Raw genomic sequence first — 20,343 nt, 5'->3', positions numbered from 1 at the left:
GCGGAATGTGTACCCTTTAGCCCGTTTTCTTGGCCTCGTAAAATTTATAAAATGAATATAGATCGTTCCAGTCCTTGAACTGCTTGAATATCACAGTTGAATGCTTGAATAATACGTAATTTAAGCCGTCTATTTGCATGCTATAATACAGTATAATGGAATTCAATGTAACTGTTGCCACAATAAAAAGTTTAAGTCATTCCCGGCCTATCATTGTTATTTACTATCCTCAGGCGAAAACGTGAGCTGTTATATCATGGAATGGTCATACAGGAAATGAGGAAGAATGGCGAAAGTAGTGAGACCGGGAAGCATTGTGCACAATGTTTGAACTGTGTTTTTATTACTGTAACAGGGAGAAATACTAAAAGCAGCTAAACGCACAAGTTTCATAAATAATTATTCAGTTTACATCGACGTAGTAATTAGTAACTAGGAAAATAGGCCGCTGAGGTACTCGTAGATTCATATTGTTTCTAAATTTCTCTAATCATTAGAGGATATAGACAGAAAAATAAACACTTTGTGAGTTTCAAAACGAGCGGTAAGTCTATAATGTTACAATTTGATATGAACAATTTTATTAGTGAAATGACTGTTTGACACTGTGCGATGCATGAAGGAATCAAAGACGCTATAATCTTGCAGAGAGATATGAACAACATTATCATCACTGATTTATGCACTATGTGGCCAAAGGTATCCGGACAACCCCATAAACATACGTTTTTCATATTAGGTGCGTTGTGCTGCCACCTACTGCCAGGTACTCCATATCAGCGACCTCAGTAGTCATTAGACATCGTGAGAGAGCAGAATAGGGCGCTCCGCAGAACTCACGGACTTCGAAAGTGGTCAGGTGATTGGGTGTCACTTGTGTCATACGTCTGTACGCGAGATTTCCACACTCCTAAACATCCCTAGGTCCACTGTTTCCGATGTGATAGTGAAGTGGAAACGTGAAGAGACACGTACAGCACTACCTCGTCTGTTGACTGACAGAGACCGCCGATATTTGAAGAAGGTCGTAATGTGTAATAGGCAGATATCTATCCAGACCATCACACAGGAATTCCAAACTGCATCAGGATCCACTGCAAGTACTATGATAGTTAGGCGAGAGGTGAGAAAACTTGGGTATCATAATCGAGCGGCTGCTCAAAACGTGGAATTCATGGTCGAGCGGCTGCTCATAAGCCACACCTCACCCCGGTAAATGTTAAACGATGCCTCCCTTGTTCTAACGAGAATAACATTGGACGATTGAACAGTGGAAAAACGTTCTGTGGAGTGACGAATCACGGTACACAATGTGGCGACCCGATGGTAGTGTGTGGGTATGGCGAATGCCCAGTGAATGTCATCTGCCAGCGTGTGTAGTTCCAAAAGTACAATTCGGAGGCGGTGGTGTTATGGTGTGGTCATGTTTTTCATGGAGGGGGCTAGCACCCCTTGTTGTTTTGAGTGGACATATCACAGCACAGGCCTACACTGATGTTTTAAGCACCTCCTTGCTTCTCACTGTTGAAGAGCAATTCGGTCGTTCAGCACGATCGAGAACGTGTTCATGTTGCACGTACTGTGGCGGAGTAGTTACACGACAATAACACCCCTGTAATGGACTGGCCTGCACAGAGTGCTGATCTGAATCCTATAGAACACCTTTGGGAAGTTTTGGAACGCCGACTTCGTGCCAGGCCTCACCGACCGACATCGATACCTCTCCTCAGAGCAGGACTCCGTGAAGAATGGGCTGCCATTCCCCTAGAAACCTTACAGCACCTGATTGAACGTACGCCTGCGAGAGTGAGAGCTGTCATCAAGGCATATATAATTCCAGCATTACCGATGGAGGGCGCCACGAACTTGTAAGTCATTTTCTACCAGGTGTCCGGATACTTTTGGTCACATAGTAAGGAAAATTTTTGTTGTTATGTGGAATGTTAATTCTTCTGACCATTGTTCTTCGGACTATTGTTCTCTTCAAGATTTTCCTCAAACTACCACAAATCTACAGATATATTGTATTGTATCATACGAAATAAGAGAGGTCATCTCTACTGATTAATAGGCGAGACTCGAAACTAGTTATCCTTCTACGATTACAGTCTCATAAATATCTAGAGTGTTCCAGGTATCTACGTTGACGTGCGTTTGGAGAGAAGCTGGAGAGGTGCAAACGAATCTGCAATCACACGGCGATTCTTTACAGACTCAACAAAATGGTTCAAATGGCTCTGAGCACTATAGGACTTAACTTCTGAGGTCATCAGTCCCCTAGAACTTACAACTACTTAAACCTAACTAACCTAAGGACATCACACATTTCTGCCCGAGGCAAGATTCGAATCTGCGACCGTAGCGGTCGCGCGGTTCCAGACTGAAGCGCCTAGAACCGCTCGGCCACACCGGCCGGCCAGACTCAACAACTCCAATAACATAGCGTTAACAGCTATTTACCAAGATTGCGTCATTCACATATTACGCAAACGGCGTGAGTTAACACTAATGACTTGACATCCAACAGTACAAACCAAAATCTCGTCCAAATAATATTCCAACCCAACGTAAAACAACATAAAACACAACAGCAAATAAAATACGTATCCTTCAACATTGGTACTGGATAGGCATTCAAATTTCTTTGGACCTGGACCCGAAAAGCGAATGTCTGAAAAATCGAATTATTTGCACTTGCTCGTCACTTCCAACAATTACTGCGAGCTGGACGATGCGCTGCTGCGAATATTTGTGACACGTTAAAATAGTGTGCCAGATCAGAACATGAATTTAGATGCCTGCATTTTGCAGGCAGTGCGCTACCAATTGCGCTATTAGTATACGCCTCATGGACCGAACCAGTATGAAGTAGTCTGTGGCTACGTCAGACCCTGCGCTGTTGGCTATCTCTGAGAGGTGCTACTCCTGTAGCCAAGCAAGTGTCTTCCTGTGAAGTGCGGGTCATGGAAGGAAGCAAATAGCTAGTGGGGACTTTAATTCTGCCCATGACGCGAGCACGGATAACGCAAATGATAGTGCTCTGCCCGCGAATAACAGGGACCTGTGTCGGAATCCCATGTGGAACACAATTTTGTGTAGTCCCAAACGTTCGTCTTAAACTTGCAACTGTTCTTCGGGTACTTAGCGGCCGTCTCCGATCCATTGCTGGATACGCAGCAGCAAGTGAGTAGGCGCAGCAGTGGTGCTACAGTGAGCCAAAGCACACCTAAGACGTACCCGGAGAAATGTGCTTCTAAGATTAATAGGGGCTTATGGTACAACAGCAGAATACATGGTGTTGGTAATTTTGGGAATGTAGCCTGCCGATATAATGGTCAAGTACATAACAGTACGCTATTGCTTGCGGAAAGTGGACACTGATAAGACGATGCAAGTAAGTCCCGGAGAAACAGTACGAGGCAAACGCATACTCGATGTTCTGTTTACGAAATGTACCCAGACATGCGCGAAAGAAAGAAACTGCAGTGCATGAACAGTATCGCACCTACCTGCATAAAATCGGCAAAAGAAAGACAGATGCGACTGTGGATGGGCGGGAAGTGGCAGAAACCACTGCTTAGCAGAGGGACACGTAATGAAATGTAATGAGAGTGAAGTGGTTGCTGCCAGCTATTGGCACTGTGTCTTGAGGGCGTCCACTGAATTAGGGTAGCTAATAATCTTATTAATAGTGACGAGGGCCATCCTCTGAGCAAACTGTTAAAGCACGGTGTTGCTTGATTTAATTGGCAGAAGAGTTTGACGATTAGTTGCGGCAGCGAGACCTCGTTTTTATTTCCCTTCAAGCACTGGCGGAACTGTTCGTGTACCTCTGAAGTGGAGAAACACTCAAAGCACTCAGCGCTTGCTGACCTATAAAGGTAACACCGGCTCCATCGTGGCGTCAGGTCGACGTGGCTCTACGGCCCGGCGCGTCGAATAACTTGAAGGTCGGACTGTAAACCAAAGAACAGTTTCCCAATTACATGCGTTTTGCTAATTATCTAGTTATAACGAAGTCAGATTATGACAAAACTGTATGCCACAAAAAAGGAAACTGATGTCAGATCTGAATTCAGTGTCCAAAAACCTATTTGATTAAGCCTTTACCTAACAAAAAACAATCGAAACGTTTTTTTCAATGGTCTGAAGATAACGATATTCTCATATTACCCGTCAGGTTTTGGCGAAGGAAATCGTTTCTTACGAATAATTTTCATTTAAGTTTCTTTATACCTCCGTAACACACCATTATTGATCAAACAATCGAGGGACAACTGGGATCACTGATTTTTCGATTTCTTCCTAGTCTGATCTAATGTTGTTGTTGTTGTAGTCTTCAGTCCTGAGACTGGTTTGATGCAGCTCTCCATGCTACTCTATCCTGTGCAAGCTGCTTCATCTCCCAGTACCTACTGCAACCTACACCCTTCTGAATCTGCTTAATGTATTCATCTCTTGGTCTTCCTCTACGATTTTTACCCTCCACGCTGCCCTCCAGTACTAAATAGGTGATCCCTTGATGCCTCAGAACATGTCCTACCAACCGATCCCTTCTTCTAGTCAAGTTGTGCCACAAACTCCTCGTCTCCCCAATTCTATTCAATACCTCCTCATTAGTTATGTGATCTACCCATCTAATCTTCAGCATTCTTTTGTAGCACCACATTTCGAAAGCTTGTATTATCTTCTTGTCCAAACTGTTTATCGTCCATGTTTCACTTTCATACATGGCTACACTCCATACGAATACTTTCAGAAACGACTTCCTGACACTTAAATCTATACTCTATACTAATAAATTTCTCTTCTTCAGAAACGCTTTCCTTGCCATTGCCAGTCTATATTTTATATCCTCTCTACTTCGACCATCATCAGTTATTTTGCTCCCCGAATAGCAAAACTCCTTTACTACTTTAAGTGTCTCATTTCCTAATCTAATTCCCTCAGCATCACCCGACTTAATTCGACCACATTCCATTATCCTCATTTTGCTTTTGTTGATGTTCATCTTATATCCTCCCTTCAAGACACTATCCATTCCGTTCAACTGCTCTTCCAAGTCCTTTGCTTCTCCATCAATTTTAATACCTACTCCGAACTTTTCTTTTGTTTCCTTTACTGCTGCTCAATATACAGATTGAATAGCATCGGGGAGAGGCTACAACCCTGTCTCACTCCCTTCTCAACCACTGCTTCCCTTTCATGTCCTCGACTCTTATAACTGCCTTCTGGTTTCTGTACAAATTGTAAATAGCTACCTGTTTTTTACCCCTGCCAGCTTTAGAATTTGAAAGAGAGTATTCCAGTCAACATTGTCAAAAGCTTTCTCCAAGTCTACAAATGCTAGAAATCTAATAAGAAATCCAAATACTTGGACAATGCTCACGAATCGGTTGCAAAACACTCTTTTGAGGACATTTTACATAACGCTACAATTACCAGAATTATGTTGATGAATCAAAGTGCGGTATCTTCCTTGAAATGACAACATAATGAGAGGGAAATCTCAAGAGCGCTTCTTCCCCGTTTTGACAGTATCCGAAGTTTTCTCCGTTTCTAATTAACACTGATCGTCTAGACCAAATTTTTAGCCGTTATGGAATCGTCACTCCACTCACAACAGTGCCGTTTTCAATGTCGTTAAACTACGTCAATTATCCAGAAACTGTATCCAAACCTTTGTGAATATGAAAATGAACACACTTCATAAGCCAAAAAAATGTTCAAATGTGTGTGACATCTTATGGGACTTATCTGCTAAGGTCATCAGTCCCTAAGCTTACACACTACTTAGCCTAAATTATCCTAAGGACAAACACACACACTCATGCCCGAGGGAGGACTCGAACCTCCGCCGGGACCAGCCGCACAGTCCATGACTGCAGCGCCTTCATAAGCCGCGACTGCAGTGTAGACACTTTTATTGCTCCGAGATGACCGGTTTCAACAGTCTTATGCTGTGACCACCTGATCTTCTGGATCATGCTATAAAATTGCCATGTTATGTGAAGTAAAAGCGTAAAAGGCATTCCCCACGTATATATGTCTCGATAAAAAGCCAGTCGACACAATATACACAGTTGGTAAATGCGCACAAATGTGTATTTTATCGACTGGATTTTATCAAGGTATATATAATGCGATCGCGGTGTATGAAGTGTGTTCACTTTCAACCATACCGATCCGCCCTACAGCACAGCATCTGTACCTTGCAAAATACTTCATGAATATAGAAGGGAACATCTTTTCTAATGATCACTCCTCTCTCTTGGTTAACGTAGCTGAGCCGTGAGAAACTTTAGCCTTGTTACTGATATTAACATGAATCTTACAATTTGTTTTCGCAGGACGGTTTAATCCTAGCTCTCGGTTGGTCCAATATTTCTGCTGCTGATGGTTCTCTGTTCCCGGCGCGTACACGAGAAGTAATTAAGCGTTCCATTCCCATAAGCTGTTAGGGAATTACATTTCCACCTAAACGGAGCCCCGCTTGTGATGTTCAGACTGATAAGAGGGATGCGACAGCTACGCGACATGTTGCTCGCTGTCGACTGGTTTATCTCAACAGCCATCCATCAGTGCATAGCTCACCTTCGACTCTGTTCAATCTACCCCTCATCCGTAACTGCGAGGAGCCACCAAACCATGCCTGTGCAGCCTTGCAATCTCCACGCCTTTGCGACGTATACGATACACTCAGCAACGCAATGGCAACACTGTCGGCGAAAGAACTTCTAATCGGAGGACCCGGATCAATTCTGTGCACGTCAGTATCAGTGAAGTACACAGGGTGCCCCACCTAAACTTTTCACCGCCAGTATCTCTGGAACCACAATAGATATTGACAAACACCTTGCACGGGTATGTACGTACGGCAGGGGGTCAAGAAAGTAAATACTATGAGACACTCTACATCGTTTGCAAATACTGGTTTCAACACAAATTTATGTTTTTTTAATGAACACTCCATGTATTCCATACGCAATAAGTAACATGAGAAATCACAAAAATAATGGCGTTGGTTGCATCGCAATACGTCTGTTACCTCTCGAGAAATTGGAACGCGAAGTTGGCGCGTGTAGTGAATGAAGAGCGTCGCTATTGCACTTAACCGCGATGCAAGTGTGACGTGTACATTGCTCGTACTCGCAATGTGATTGACTTATTACGCTGCGACGAACGCTGTAATTGCATGTTGCTGTGTACACTGTTAGTACGTAGCTCGGGAAAAATACGGATGTCCAGTCTGGCACTCATCTTTAATGACTGCAACACAACTGAACCGCTGCAGACGGTGCAGCGCACACATAAACCTACAGTAGTACAAACAAAACAAACACAAGTCTACTCCGTAACACACAAAATGTACGCCGTTGTGCAGTCACATGTCTCACTGCCGAAACGCTATAACGTACCTGCACATTCGAAGAGATCGCCACCTGCTTGGCAACACCGCTGTGCGCGCTCCATCACGTATCCACTCACGGCTGTCAGTGTTTGTGGTACTATTGCAGCGCATGGAGCGGTAATACGGGCTTTCATGTTGGCCATTGTTGTTGGGACCTGCAGGTACACCACATCTTTCACATATCCCCACAGAAAATAAAAGTCCGTGGAGGGTGAGGTCCGGCGACCGTGCTGGAAATCCCTGAATGGGACTGTCCTATCCAATCCAACGATGCGTGGATTGTTGGTTCAGCGCCTGTCGTGCCACCAAGGGATTACACGCACGGCATCCATCATGTTGATACCACACCATCTGACACAAGTGAAAGGTAGGTCTTCCATCAGTACACGTAAGGTACAGATCAGGAACCGTTCGTACTGTCGCCTTTTAAAGACTGCCATCAATGAAATATTGACCAATGGTGTGAAGTCCTAGGATACAACACCATACATTGACACTCCATTGAAGTTGATAGTCAACCCAGCGAATCCGGTATGTGTTTTCTGGTGACCAGTAGCGCGTATTGTGTAAGTTGACGTTCCCATAGTTTGTAAACGTGGCCGCATCGGTAAACGGTACCCTACACACAAAGTTATGGCCTTGTCGCAGAACCCACTCACAGTAATCTAGGCGATCGTAAACGTTGTTGCCGCGGAGGCCTTGATGCAGCGCCAAGTGATACGGATGGTGGCTGGCTCTGAGCACTACGGGACTTAACATCTGTGGTCATCAGTTCCCTAGAAGTTAGAACTACTTAAACCTAACTAACCTAAGGACATCACACACATCCATGCCCGAGGCAGGATTCGAACCTGCGACCGTAGCAGTCGCGCGGTTCCGGACTGCGCGCCTAGAACCGCTAGACCACCGCGGCCGGCGATACGGATGGTACCTATGTCTGTACAGAATACGCATCACGCTTATTCGAGGGATTCCCTATCTCTCGATTTTCATGAGGGTTTAGTGCAGCGACGACCTGAACAGATACCTCTGCTGCTTCATGTGTTACGCCTCTGCTCCGGATCCGCGTTCGTGGAGACAACCGCCCTGTCGCGAGAGACCTTCTAAGAATATTCATGAAGGTAGGGCGAATCGAATGATGTCTATTAGGGTACCGCTGGTCATACACCTGTGCCGTACCTGTGCCATTTTGGTGACAGTCTCCGTACAGTAATATTATGTCAACCATTTCCTCATTTGTAAATACCATGTCAAAGGCTAGAACGGACGGGCAGGTAAATCAATATCGCGATTACAACAGTGATACTAATTACAATGTACACCACACCGATGCCATGTACCTGTACGTACTTCCACATAGAACAATCTGCTTCGTAGTGAGCCGTTCCCGCACACAGCGCCGATTGCGGCCCGCTCTTGTACACTAGAGATGTGGCAAAGTCGTTCATCCTTGGGAACTAGCTCACTGGTGACCGCTCTTTTTTGGGAACCGTTCATTTTTACTCCCTCGCCGTTCATTGTGCTTGGTACATCGTCCTTACAAAAATTTAAAATTAGTAGCAAGATGGAAGGCGCCAAGAGAGGGCACTTGCCTCCCCCCAGGAGTACAGAGTTTTTATTCATAACAGAATTCTCAGACACTTCTAATTTTCGTGATTCTGCAAAACATCTCGTTTAGCCAACTGTAGCGTTATTGGCTGATCGCAGTAAAATAATATAAGGTGGCGCACGAAAAACCGGCCGCGAGTACAAATTGCTCGCCAATTACGCACGATTTGTTGACCGCTACGAGCAGAATAGGTAAACATGTAATAATTAGGAAGTGAAGAAATAACAAATAAGCTAATGCAAACAACTTCGAAACAACAGATGACGATTGGTAAGCGACAATGAGCAGTCTAGTACTCGGGGCCGATTTTCTGTGCGCCACCCTATGCCACTGAAATAATATTGTAGAGTTAGCATATTCTCTTCACAAAATGTGACACCATACACTCGGTTACGAAGCGCGGGCTTGATTCAGTTGTAAGTCGGTCTGCCTTCCATAACAACGAACATGCTCTTTTACCCTGTATCAAAAAAGACGGAAAATGGCCACTCGTGCGTGCCGTGCTGACGTCCTTTGCATGTGTAATGACAAGAAATCTTGCCCTTTTACGAGTATTTCTTCTGCTGCTTATCGAAACAGTGAAATAAGCTGATACGCAGCTTTCATACCTGGAACGATGTATGTATTACATACCACGTAATTTTTATGTAATTTACGTCATTATAAAATACATTTTAATTACCGGTCGTGGACGCTGAATAGAATACGAAAAGAACCAGAAGTTCAGAGTTCAAAAATGATTTGAAACAGATCTAGAATGGGCATGCTCGCGAACGAATCGAACAACTCGATAGTGAATTAACTATGAGCAGTCGGCAGTGGAACTGCAACGAATGACCAAGCGAAGGACGACTCCGGCCGAGCGAGACCGAGACCGAGGCAGACGGCACGGGACCGAGGCTGGAACCAGAACGGCCGACGTGCCGCTCGCGAACGGGACCGACCGGATCTCGTTCCGGGGAACTGTAAGTAGAAAGCTGCGACCGAAGTGAACTATGAAAGACCGTTCATTAGGATTCATTCCTAGCTCATTCCCTTCATCTTGGTGAACCGTTCCATTCGACCCGTTAGTTCGAGAACGACCCATCTCTATTGTACACAACTAGAGAGGCGAAAGGTTGACTTGGGCGGTGTAATGAGGTGGTGTACACTGGCCAGTATTGTTCCGTGGTCTGTATGTAGGTAAACAGAAATCGCACAAGAAAAAACGTTATGTACATATCACTGTTTGTCGCAGAAATCCCTCTTATTATTTTCGGCCCTCGTGATAATACAGTGAAAGTAAGAATACGTACGTCAATCACATCGCGATTACGAGCAACTTGTGGGTCACGCCTGCATCGTGGGAAGTGCAATAGCAGCGCGTTTTATTCACTCACGCATCAACTTTGTGTTCCAGTCTCTCGGGATGTAAATGCCGTATTGCGATGCAACCAACACCATTATTATTGTGATTTCTCGTGTTATTGATTGCATTTGGAATCATATGGGGGTATCCATTTTAAAATAAGGCAAGTTTGTGTTGAAACCAGTATTTACAAATGCTTTAGAATGTCTTATAGTATTTACTTTCATGAGCTCCTACCGCACATTCATACCCGTGGAAGCCGTTTGTCAGTATCCATTGTGGTTCCTGAGATACTGGCGGTGGAAAGTTTAGGTGCGACACCCTGTGTTTTAATAAGTCACTCTCCTAGCGTTGGTCAGGGAGACAAGGTACAGAACGAAGAACTCTGACACTGCTAATCCCCGTCCTGTAGCAATCCGAATTCTTTCAGAGAAATTCCTATGTTCTACTGCAGGACTGCAAACGTAAAACGATAGCTGATTCTGTTTGATCTTCAACCGGCACCGTGTAATGTCATCAACTACCTCAACAAAGGACGAGACTCAAAATACCAATCAAGGATGTGAAGCCAAACCGAAATGACAAACTTCAAATTCCACGGAAATATTATAGCTTATTTCCATTTGAATAACCACTGACGAGTCCATTTACTAGCACTTACGATGCATCAAAGAGTAAAGATCTTGAAAAGCTAATGCAGCTCTTATCTCTAAAACTGTACGAGGTACGAAGAGAAATCTAACACCTTGTTATCCGTAATGCTGTGTGAAAATGGTACCTTTCTAATTAACCTCCACGAGTAGTATTGTGGATGTTTGATGACACAATAAGAATGTGATCTGAAAGAAACTGTAATATATTTATTTAACCTGGCAAGATCAGGGCATCTACATCTACAACTACATTTATACTCCGCAAGCCACCCAACGGTGTGTGGCGGAGGGCACTTTACGTGCCACCGTCATTACCTCCCTTTCCTGTTCCAGTCGCGTATGGTTCGCGGGAAGAACGACTGTCTGAAAGCCTCCGTGCGCGCTCTAATCTCTCTAATTTTACATTCGTGATCTCCTCGGGAGGTATAAGTAGGGGGAAGCAATATATTCGATACCTCATCCAGAAACGCACCCTCTCGAAACCTGGCGAACAAGCTACACCGCGATGCAGAGCGCCTCTCTTGCAGAGTCTGCCACTTGAGTTTATTAAACATCTCCGTAACGCTATCAAATAACCCTGTGACGAAACGCGCCGCTCTTCTTTGGATCTTCTCTATCTCCTCCGTCAGACCGATCTAGTACGGATCCCACACTGATGAGCAATACTCAATTATAGGTCGAACGAGTGTTTTGTAAGCCACCTCCTTTGTTGATGGACTACATTTTCTAAGCACTCTCCCAATGAATCTCAACATGGTACCCGCCTTACCAACAATTAATTTTATATGATCATTCCACTTCAAATCGTTCCGCACGCATACTTCCAGATATTTTACAGAAGTAACAGCTACCAGTGTTTGTTCCGCTATCATATAATCATACAATAAAGGATCCTTCTTTCTATGTATTCGCAATACATTACATCTGTCTACGTTAAGGGTCAGTTGCCACTCCCTGCACCAAGTGCCTATCCGCTGCAGATCTTCCTGCATTTCGCTACAATTTTCTAATGCTGCAACTTCTCTGTATACTACAGCATCATCCGCGAAAAGCCGCATGGAACTTCCGACACTATCTACTAGGTCATTTATATATATTGTGAAAAGCAATGGTCCCATAACACTCCCCTGTGGCACGCCAGAGGTTACTTTAACGTCTGTAGACGTCTCTCCATTGATAACAACATGCTGTGTTCTGTTTGCTAAAAACTCTTCAATCCAGCCACACAGCTGGTCTGATATTCCGTAGGCTCTTACTTTGTTTATCAGGCGACAGTGCGGAACTGTATCGAACGCCTTCCGGAAGTCAAGAAAAATAGCATCTACCTGGGAGCCTGTATCTAATATTTTCTGGGTCTCATGAACAAATAAAGCGAGTTGGGTCTCACACGATCGCTGTTTCCGGAATCCATGTTGATTCCTACATAGTAGATTCTGGGTTTCCAAAAACGACATGATTCTCGAGCAAAAAACATGTTCTAAAATTCTACAACAGATCGACGTCAGAGATATAGGTCTATAGTTTTGCGCATCTGCTCGACGACCCTTCTTGAAGACTGGGACTATCTGTGCTCTTTTCCAATCATTTGGAACCCTCCGTTCCTCTAGAGACTTGCGGTACACGGCTGTTAGAAGGGGGGCAAGTTCTTTCGCGTACTCTGTGTAGAATCGAATTGGTATCCCGTCAGGTCCAGTGGACTTTCCTCTATTGAGTGATTCCAGTTGCTTTTCTATTCCTTGGACACTTGTTTCGATGTCAGCCATTTTTTCGTTTGTGCGAGGATTTAGAGAAGGAACTGCAGTGCGGTCTTCCTCTGTGAAACAGCTTTGGAAAAAGGTGTTTAGTATTTCAGCTTTACGCGTGTCATCCTCTGTTTCAATGCCATCATCATCCCGTAGTGTCTGGATATGCTGTTTCGAGCCACTTACTGATTTAACGTAAGACCAGAACTTCCTAGGATTTTCTGTCAAGTCGGAACATAGAATTTTACTTTCGAATTCACTGAAAGCTTCACGCATAGCCCTCCTTACGCTAACTTTGACATCGTTTAGCTTCTGTTTGTCTGAGAGGTTTTGGCTGTGTTTAAACTTGTAGTGGAGCTCTCTTTGCTTTCGCAGTAGTTTCCTAACTTTGTTGTTGTACCACGGTGGGTTTTTCCCGTCCCTCACAGTTTTACTCGGCACGTACCTGTCTAAAACGCATTTTACGATTGCCTTGAACTTTTTCCATAAACACTCAACATTGTCAGTGTCGGAACAGAAATTTTCGTTTTGATCTGTTAGGTAGTCTGAAATCTGCCTTCTATTACTCTTGCTAAACAGATAAACCTTCCTCCCTTTTTTTATATTCCTATTAACTTCCATATTCAGGGATGCTGCAACAGCCTTATGATCACTGATTCCCTGTTCTGTACATACAGAATCGAAAAGTTCAGGTCTGTTTGTTATCAGTAGGTCCAAGATGTTATCTCCACGAGTCGGTTCTCTGTTTAATTGCTCGAGGTAATTTTCGGATAGTGCATTCAGTATAATGTCACTCGATGCTCTGTCCCTACCACCCGTCCTAAACATCTGAGTGTCCCAGTCTATATCTGGTAAATTGAAATCTCCACCTAAGACTATAACATGCTGAGAAAATTTATGTGAAATGTATTCCAAATTTTCTCTCAGTTGTTCTGCCACTAATGCTGCTGAGTCGGGAGGTCGGTAAAAGGAGCCAATTATTAACCTAGTTCGGTTGTTGAGTGTAACCTCCACCCATAATAATTCACAGGAACTATCCACTTCTACTTCACTACAGGATAAACTACTACTAACAGCGACGAACACTCTACCACCGGTTGCATGCAATCTATCCTTTCTAAACACCGTCTGCACCTTTGTAAAAATTTCGGCAGAATTTATCTCTGGCTTAAGCCAGCTTTCTGTACCTATAACGATTTCAGCTTCGGTGCTTTCTATCAGCGCTTGAAGTTCTGGTACTTTACCAGACAGTTGACAATTACAATACCGATTGCTGCTTGGTCCTCGCATGTCCTGACTTTGCCCCGCACCCGTTGAGGCTGTTGCCCTTTCTGTACTTGCCCAAGGCCATCTAACCTAAAAAAACCGCCCAGCCCACGCCACACAACCCCTGCTACCCGTGTAGCCGCTTGTTGCGTGTAGTGGACTCCTGACCTATCCAGCGGAACCCGAAACCCCACCACCCTATGGCGCAAGTCGAGGAATCTGCAGCCCACACGGTCGCAGAACCGTCTCAGCCTCTGATTCAGACCCTCCACTCGGCTCTGTACCAAAGGTCCGCAGTCAGTCCTGTCGACGATGCTGCAGATGGTGAGCTCTGCTTTCATCCCGCTAGCGAGACTGGCAGTCTTCACCAAATCAGATAGCCGCCGGAAGCCAGAGAGGATTTCCTCCGATTCATAGCGACACACATCATTGGTGCCGACATGAGCGACCACCTGCAGATGGCTGCACCCTGTACCCTTCATGGCATCCGGAAGGACCCTTTCCACATCTGGAATGACTCCCCCCGGTATGCACACGGAGTGCACATTGGTTTTCTTCCCCTCTCTTGCTGCCATTTCCCTAAGGGGCCCCATTACGCGCCTGACGTTGGAGCTCCCAACTACCAGTAAGCCCACCCTCTGAGACTGCCCGGATCTTGCAGACTGAGGGGCAACCTCTGGAACAGGACAAGCAGCCATGTCAGGCCGAAGATCAGTATCAGCCTGAGACAGAGCCTGAACCGGTCAGGACCTTTCTTACTCGTACAGTAGTACTTAGTTTCTAAAAAGTGAAAATGTGCTACATAGCTTAAGCAATAATGCGTTTAAGTACGTTGTGCCCAATGAAATTTTATGACAGACCACGGCTGTGATCTGAATTGTCTGCTTTTCGCGAGCAGGTACATACCTACCCCAACTTTCATTGTCACTAATTTTCCTCCAACTATTTCCGAAAATTCCATTTTGGATTAGCGAAAAGACCTGGAGACACGCTCCTGTAACCTAATAGTCAAGGAAACACAAAAAATAGAAAACCCGGTTCCCGCTCTTGGTCTGACACAAATTTGCATTAATCACGGATATTCATTACACTGGAGTTCATTATTCTCTATCATTACTCTGCGGATTGCCTTTCATCAAGTCAGTGAAATTAATATATATATATATATATATATATATATATATATATATATATATATATGTGTGTGTGTGTGTGTGTGTGTGTGTGTGTGTGTGTGTGTGTGAATGAGTCATTATTACCCACAAACACTTGTATCTCCAGGTATAGCTTCACAGTGAACGCTGGAGCAAAAAACATAGACTTTTGGCTAGTCATTTATACGGGCCAAAAGTAGGATGCAGAGTAATATCTGTCACCGTGCACGCTAAATTCTTCCACCTCGTCTACAAAAAAAATGGTTCAAATGGCTCTGAGCACTATGGGACTTAACAGCTGTGGTCATCAGTCCCCTAGAACTTAGAACTACTTAAACCTAACTAACCTAAGGACATCACACACATCCATGCCCGAGGCAGGATTCGAACCTGCGACCGTAGCAGTCGCACGGTTCCACCTCGTCTACAGATTCCATAAAAACACCGTTGCATTATGACCAATTACATATTGCGCTGCATGTCACGTAGACAGTCGTGGAAAACATAGTACCACAAGTTATGACAGCAATGTAAGAAATAAATAAAAGATTTACAAAATTTACACTTACCTATCAACCAAGTCGGCAGGAGGCACGATTTTACCGGGACACATGATCTTCCGGTAACGGATGCCGTGGTCATCGAATTCCTACAGGTAAAGAGAACAGATTTCATAACACCAAGCAACGATTATTTGTATTCATACAAGAAAATGTATTTGAAGTTTTCAGGAAGTTCTTACTGCGGAATTGATACACAGCTAATTAATTGCAAAATGATTGGTGTATTTAAAGACAGTTTGTATTTAAACACAGTTAGCGATGGTTTCAACGTTTCTACAAACATCTTCTTCATAAGGGTATAGTTACAACCTAAACAGGTTAATAGTGAAAACATGTTTACACTGAGGTGACAAAGCCGGCCGAAGTGGCCGTGCGGTTAAAGGCGCTGCAGTCTGGAACCGCAAGACCGCTACGGTCGCAGGTTCGAATCCTGCCTCGGGCATGGATGTTTGTGATGTCCTTAGGTTAGTTAGGTTTAACTAGTTCTAAGTTCTAGGGGACTAATGACCTCAGCAGTTGAGTCCCATAGTGCTCAGAGCCATTTGAACCATTTGAGGTGACAAAAGTGACGGGATACGTGCCCGACCTCGTTTTGCTCGGCGTGGTGCAGCAACTCGACGTGACATGGACTCAACAAGTCGTTTGAAGTCCCCCGCAGAAATACTGAGGCATGCTGCCTCTACAGCCGTCCGTAATTGTGAAAATGTTGCCGCTGCACGATTTCGTGAATCAACTGACCTCTTGATTATGTTCTATAGGATTCATCTCGGGCGATATGGATGGCCAAATCATTCACTCGAATTGTCCAGAATGTTCTTCAAAGCAATCGCGAACAATTGTGACCCGCTGACATGGCTCATTGTCATGGGAACATGAAGTCCATGAATGGTTGCAAATTGTCTCCAAGCCACCGAACGTAATCATTTCCAGCCAATGATCGGCTCAAATGGACCAGAGAACCCAGTCCTTTCCATGTAAGCACAGCCTACATCATTATGGAATCACCCCCAGTTTGCACAGTGCCTTGTTGACAACTTGGGTCTGCGCCACACTCGAATCGTATCATCTGCTCTTACCAACTGAAATCGGGCCTCATCTGGACAGGACAAGGTTTTCCAGCCGCCTAGGGTCTAACCGATATGGTCACGAGCCCGCGAGAGGTGCTGCAAGCGACGCCGTGCTGTTAGCAAAGGCACTCGCGTCGGCCGTCTGCTCTCATAGCTCATTTGCGCCAAATTTCGCCGCATTGTCCTAACGGTTACGTTCTTCGTACGTCTCCCATTGATTTCTGCAGTTATCTCAAGAATGTTTCTTGTCCTGTTTCAGTGGTTCTCGGTCCAATCTAGATGATACCGTGCCACTGCAATCGTTATTAGCAGTGTCGTTTGGTCAAAATGGGAAGACGTTGGGGGTCGTCTGCTGCGGAGTCCCAAGTTCAACGATGTGCGATGATCAGTGTGCTTCCAAACACTTGTGCCTGTACCAGCGTTGCACTCTGTCGTCAAATCTGTCACAAATCGCCGCTTATCCTGCTCTACAGAGCGGGAAAACCTCCAACCTCTGCGTTCGGTGACGAGGCGTGGACGTCCAACGTCTTTTCGCTTACTCACGGCTTCACCGTCCTTCAACCACTTTCCACAAATGCTCACGAGAGTAGCATGTGAACAGGTGACCACCTCGCCGTTTCCGAGACGCTCGTTCCCAAACCCGTAACAATCGGCCCTACTGTCAAAGTCGCTTATGTGAGTGATGCCCCAATTTGTGTCACTAATCTTCGCTAGAATGATTCCACTTTCGCCTCTGCTCCACGTATAAACTTCCCTCAATGCGTCACGCGCTCGCCACAACAGGCGGCAATCAGTCTCGCACTTGTCAGTAAACACACTGTTTTGTCTCTTGAGTGTAAATTACATGAAGTTCCAGTTACCCAATCAACACTTGATTTAGCAATGTTACTCCACTGCGATTTGTGACGCGACATTAATGGCACACAATGAATGCATTTTCACTATTTAACACTACCTGCTCAGAGCTGACTGGTCTAACGTACATCTGTTGTGCGCAGTTGTCATTTCAAACTGTCGCAGTATTTACTGCTGTGACGTTGCTTATACACCACGAATAAAACCTGTTCGGAACTTTTTGGACAGACGGTGTACACTTCAGTGCGGGACGTGGGCAGAAAACGTCAAACAAGTACGACAGGCATAATGTTGATTTTATTACTAACCGTCGCTTACATAATATGTTCAACATGAGTACCGGAGCCGTCGACGAGACGCTGACCCGTTAAACGACATGATCAACAGTTGTTCGCAGCAGTTCAGGTGGAATCTGAGCAACGGGTTCCTGTATACTGACCTTCACATTAGATATAGACCAAACATGTCCCTGCTAAACGCGTTCTTCTAGATATCCCCAGAGTCAGAAGTCACATGGATCCAGATCATGTGACCTTGCAGGCCAAGTATCAGGGAAACCTTAGGAGATAAGTTCGTGGGAGGTTGCATTAAGCAGGTCTTTCACGGGCGAGTGACATGAGATGTTGCCTCATCTTGCATGAAAACATTGGTTTCCACACAACTGCTCTCTTCCAAAGCAGGAATCACCTATTGTACACGAAGGTCTCGAGAATGTGCCCTTTGAATCTACTCTCTTCAAAGAACGCATCGAGAATAAAAGTGCTTGTGAAACCACACCACACAATCACATAAGGCGACTGCAATGCAGTACCCCAACTACGGCAGTTCTGTGTATTCACTGCGCCCTGCAGTGTAAAATGTGCCTCGTCTCTCCACAGAATACTGCCCGCCCGCATATCATCTTCGATCCGGGTCAGAAACCGAAGAGCAAATTCAGAACGTTGCTCCAGATCGTGAGGTTTAGTTGCTGCACCGTCTGCATCTTGTACGGGTACCAGAGTAAAACAGACCGGAAAACTTCCCTTGCTGTCCACCATGGGATGGACAATTCTAGTGACACTGCACGAGCCCTAGCACTAGCCGGGACACGTGCTGCATGGTCAGTTACAACAAAAAGCAGCCTCGTCGGTAACTTCCTCTTCCAGGTGCAATACCAAGCTCACCCGTATTTCTGAATTTCATTACAGTCTTCCTGAAGCCATTTAATGACCTCGGCCCTGTTCAAATGGTTCAAATGGCTCTGAGCACTATGGGACTTATCATCTATGGTCATCAGTCCCCTAGAACTTAGAACTACTTAAACCTAACTAACCTAAGGACATCACACAACACCCATTCATCACGAGGCAGAGAAAATCCCTGACCCCGCCGGGAATCGAACCCGGGAACCCGGGCGCGGGAAGCGAGAACGCTACCGCACGACCACGAGCTGCGGACGACATCGGCCCTCCCCTCAGATCTTTCACTCGGTGACACTCCCACAATGCAGTACTGTAATAGCTGCTGTGCACGTAAAATAGTTCCACTAACAGCGTAGTCTTTCTTCTCGGCAGCCCCACTGTTCATTCATGTTATGGCTTGTCAAATGACAGTGTGGGTGCCATATCGTAATAAAAACAGTGTACAGCGCCGAATATGGACATGGTGACTAAACTTGGAACTAATCCTTTTTGCAGCGTACATTGGTTCCGCATTAATGCATTAGCATATCTACCAAGCTTCGCTGCCATACTATAATTACAGGCCATACTCGCGGTGCTAGCAGTTTTGTTAGAGTTTATATACAGTGAAGTGCAACGATGAACGGGCAGTACGGTTAAGGAGGCTGTCCCTTCGCACAGTTAGCTGCTGCAAAGGTCGGAGAAATGCAACGAAATACCACCTGCAATAGGGCTATGTCTAGTAATTCACTGTGTTCTAAGCAACCTTCCAAACGTCCAGGCACTTTAAAACTATGTGCTGGGCCGAGACGCGAAACTGCCGACTGAGCTACCCAAGCACGACTCAAGACCCATCCTCACTGCTGTGTACCTCTCTTCTGAAACCAATCTTCAAGTTACTGACGGCATTCCATGATGAAATTGTACAAAAGCACTCCGTAGAAACGTGCTCAATTATATGTTCAGGTTACACTCTCTTAAAAAGTATGTGATGTTCCTATAAGTTGTAGCAAGTTCTAATGTAATTAATAGTGGTGATACTTTATGGAAACTGGTTTTTTTATTTGCTTAGTGTCCTCTACAGAGTGAACTTGTGATCGCTGTACTACTCACACGAAAAGAATATGTGATTTAAAATCGCCCTCTGAAGCTGGATCACACTAACACGATGGAGAGTTTCTAACAACTGTCCTACGAAAGTGAATACAGAAGTTTCTGTAATGGAAGCGCGTCCTTATGATGCCCAGTCCATAAATCACGATCTTCTGCGAGGAACATAATGTAGTAATGGCGGCCTGCAAGTCCACGATGTTTTGAAGAAGAGAAAAGTATGTGCAAAATTTGTCCCTCACAATTTGACTCTCGAAGAAAAACAAAGATTGGGTGCCTGCTATAACTTTATTGAATTGCGAAACAAGGGTATTTCTTTCCTGGATAATATCATCAGGAGCGATGAGACTTGGTGTTACAAGAACACGCCACAAAGCGACGAAGTTCAGAAATTCACATGAAGGG

General features: G+C 44.9%; 1 protein-coding gene across 1 annotated transcript in view; it reads right to left on the bottom strand.

Moving 5' to 3' along the window:
- LOC126413271 (uncharacterized) overlaps positions 1–20,343 on the bottom strand; it is a 492,894-nt gene that overhangs the window by 203,943 nt on the left and 268,608 nt on the right. The window contains exon 5 of the mRNA XM_050083175.1: positions 15,753–15,832. Within this exon, the coding sequence (XP_049939132.1) occupies positions 15,753–15,832 (80 nt within the window). The remainder of the gene's footprint in view (positions 1–15,752; positions 15,833–20,343) is intronic.

Source organism: Schistocerca serialis, chromosome 1 (assembly GCF_023864345.2).
Source record: "Schistocerca serialis cubense isolate TAMUIC-IGC-003099 chromosome 1, iqSchSeri2.2, whole genome shotgun sequence".
Classification (NCBI taxonomy): Eukaryota; Metazoa; Arthropoda; class Insecta; order Orthoptera; family Acrididae; genus Schistocerca; species Schistocerca serialis.
The sequence above is the reverse complement of the archived record's forward strand: the minus strand, read 5'-3'. Positions and strand labels throughout refer to the sequence as shown.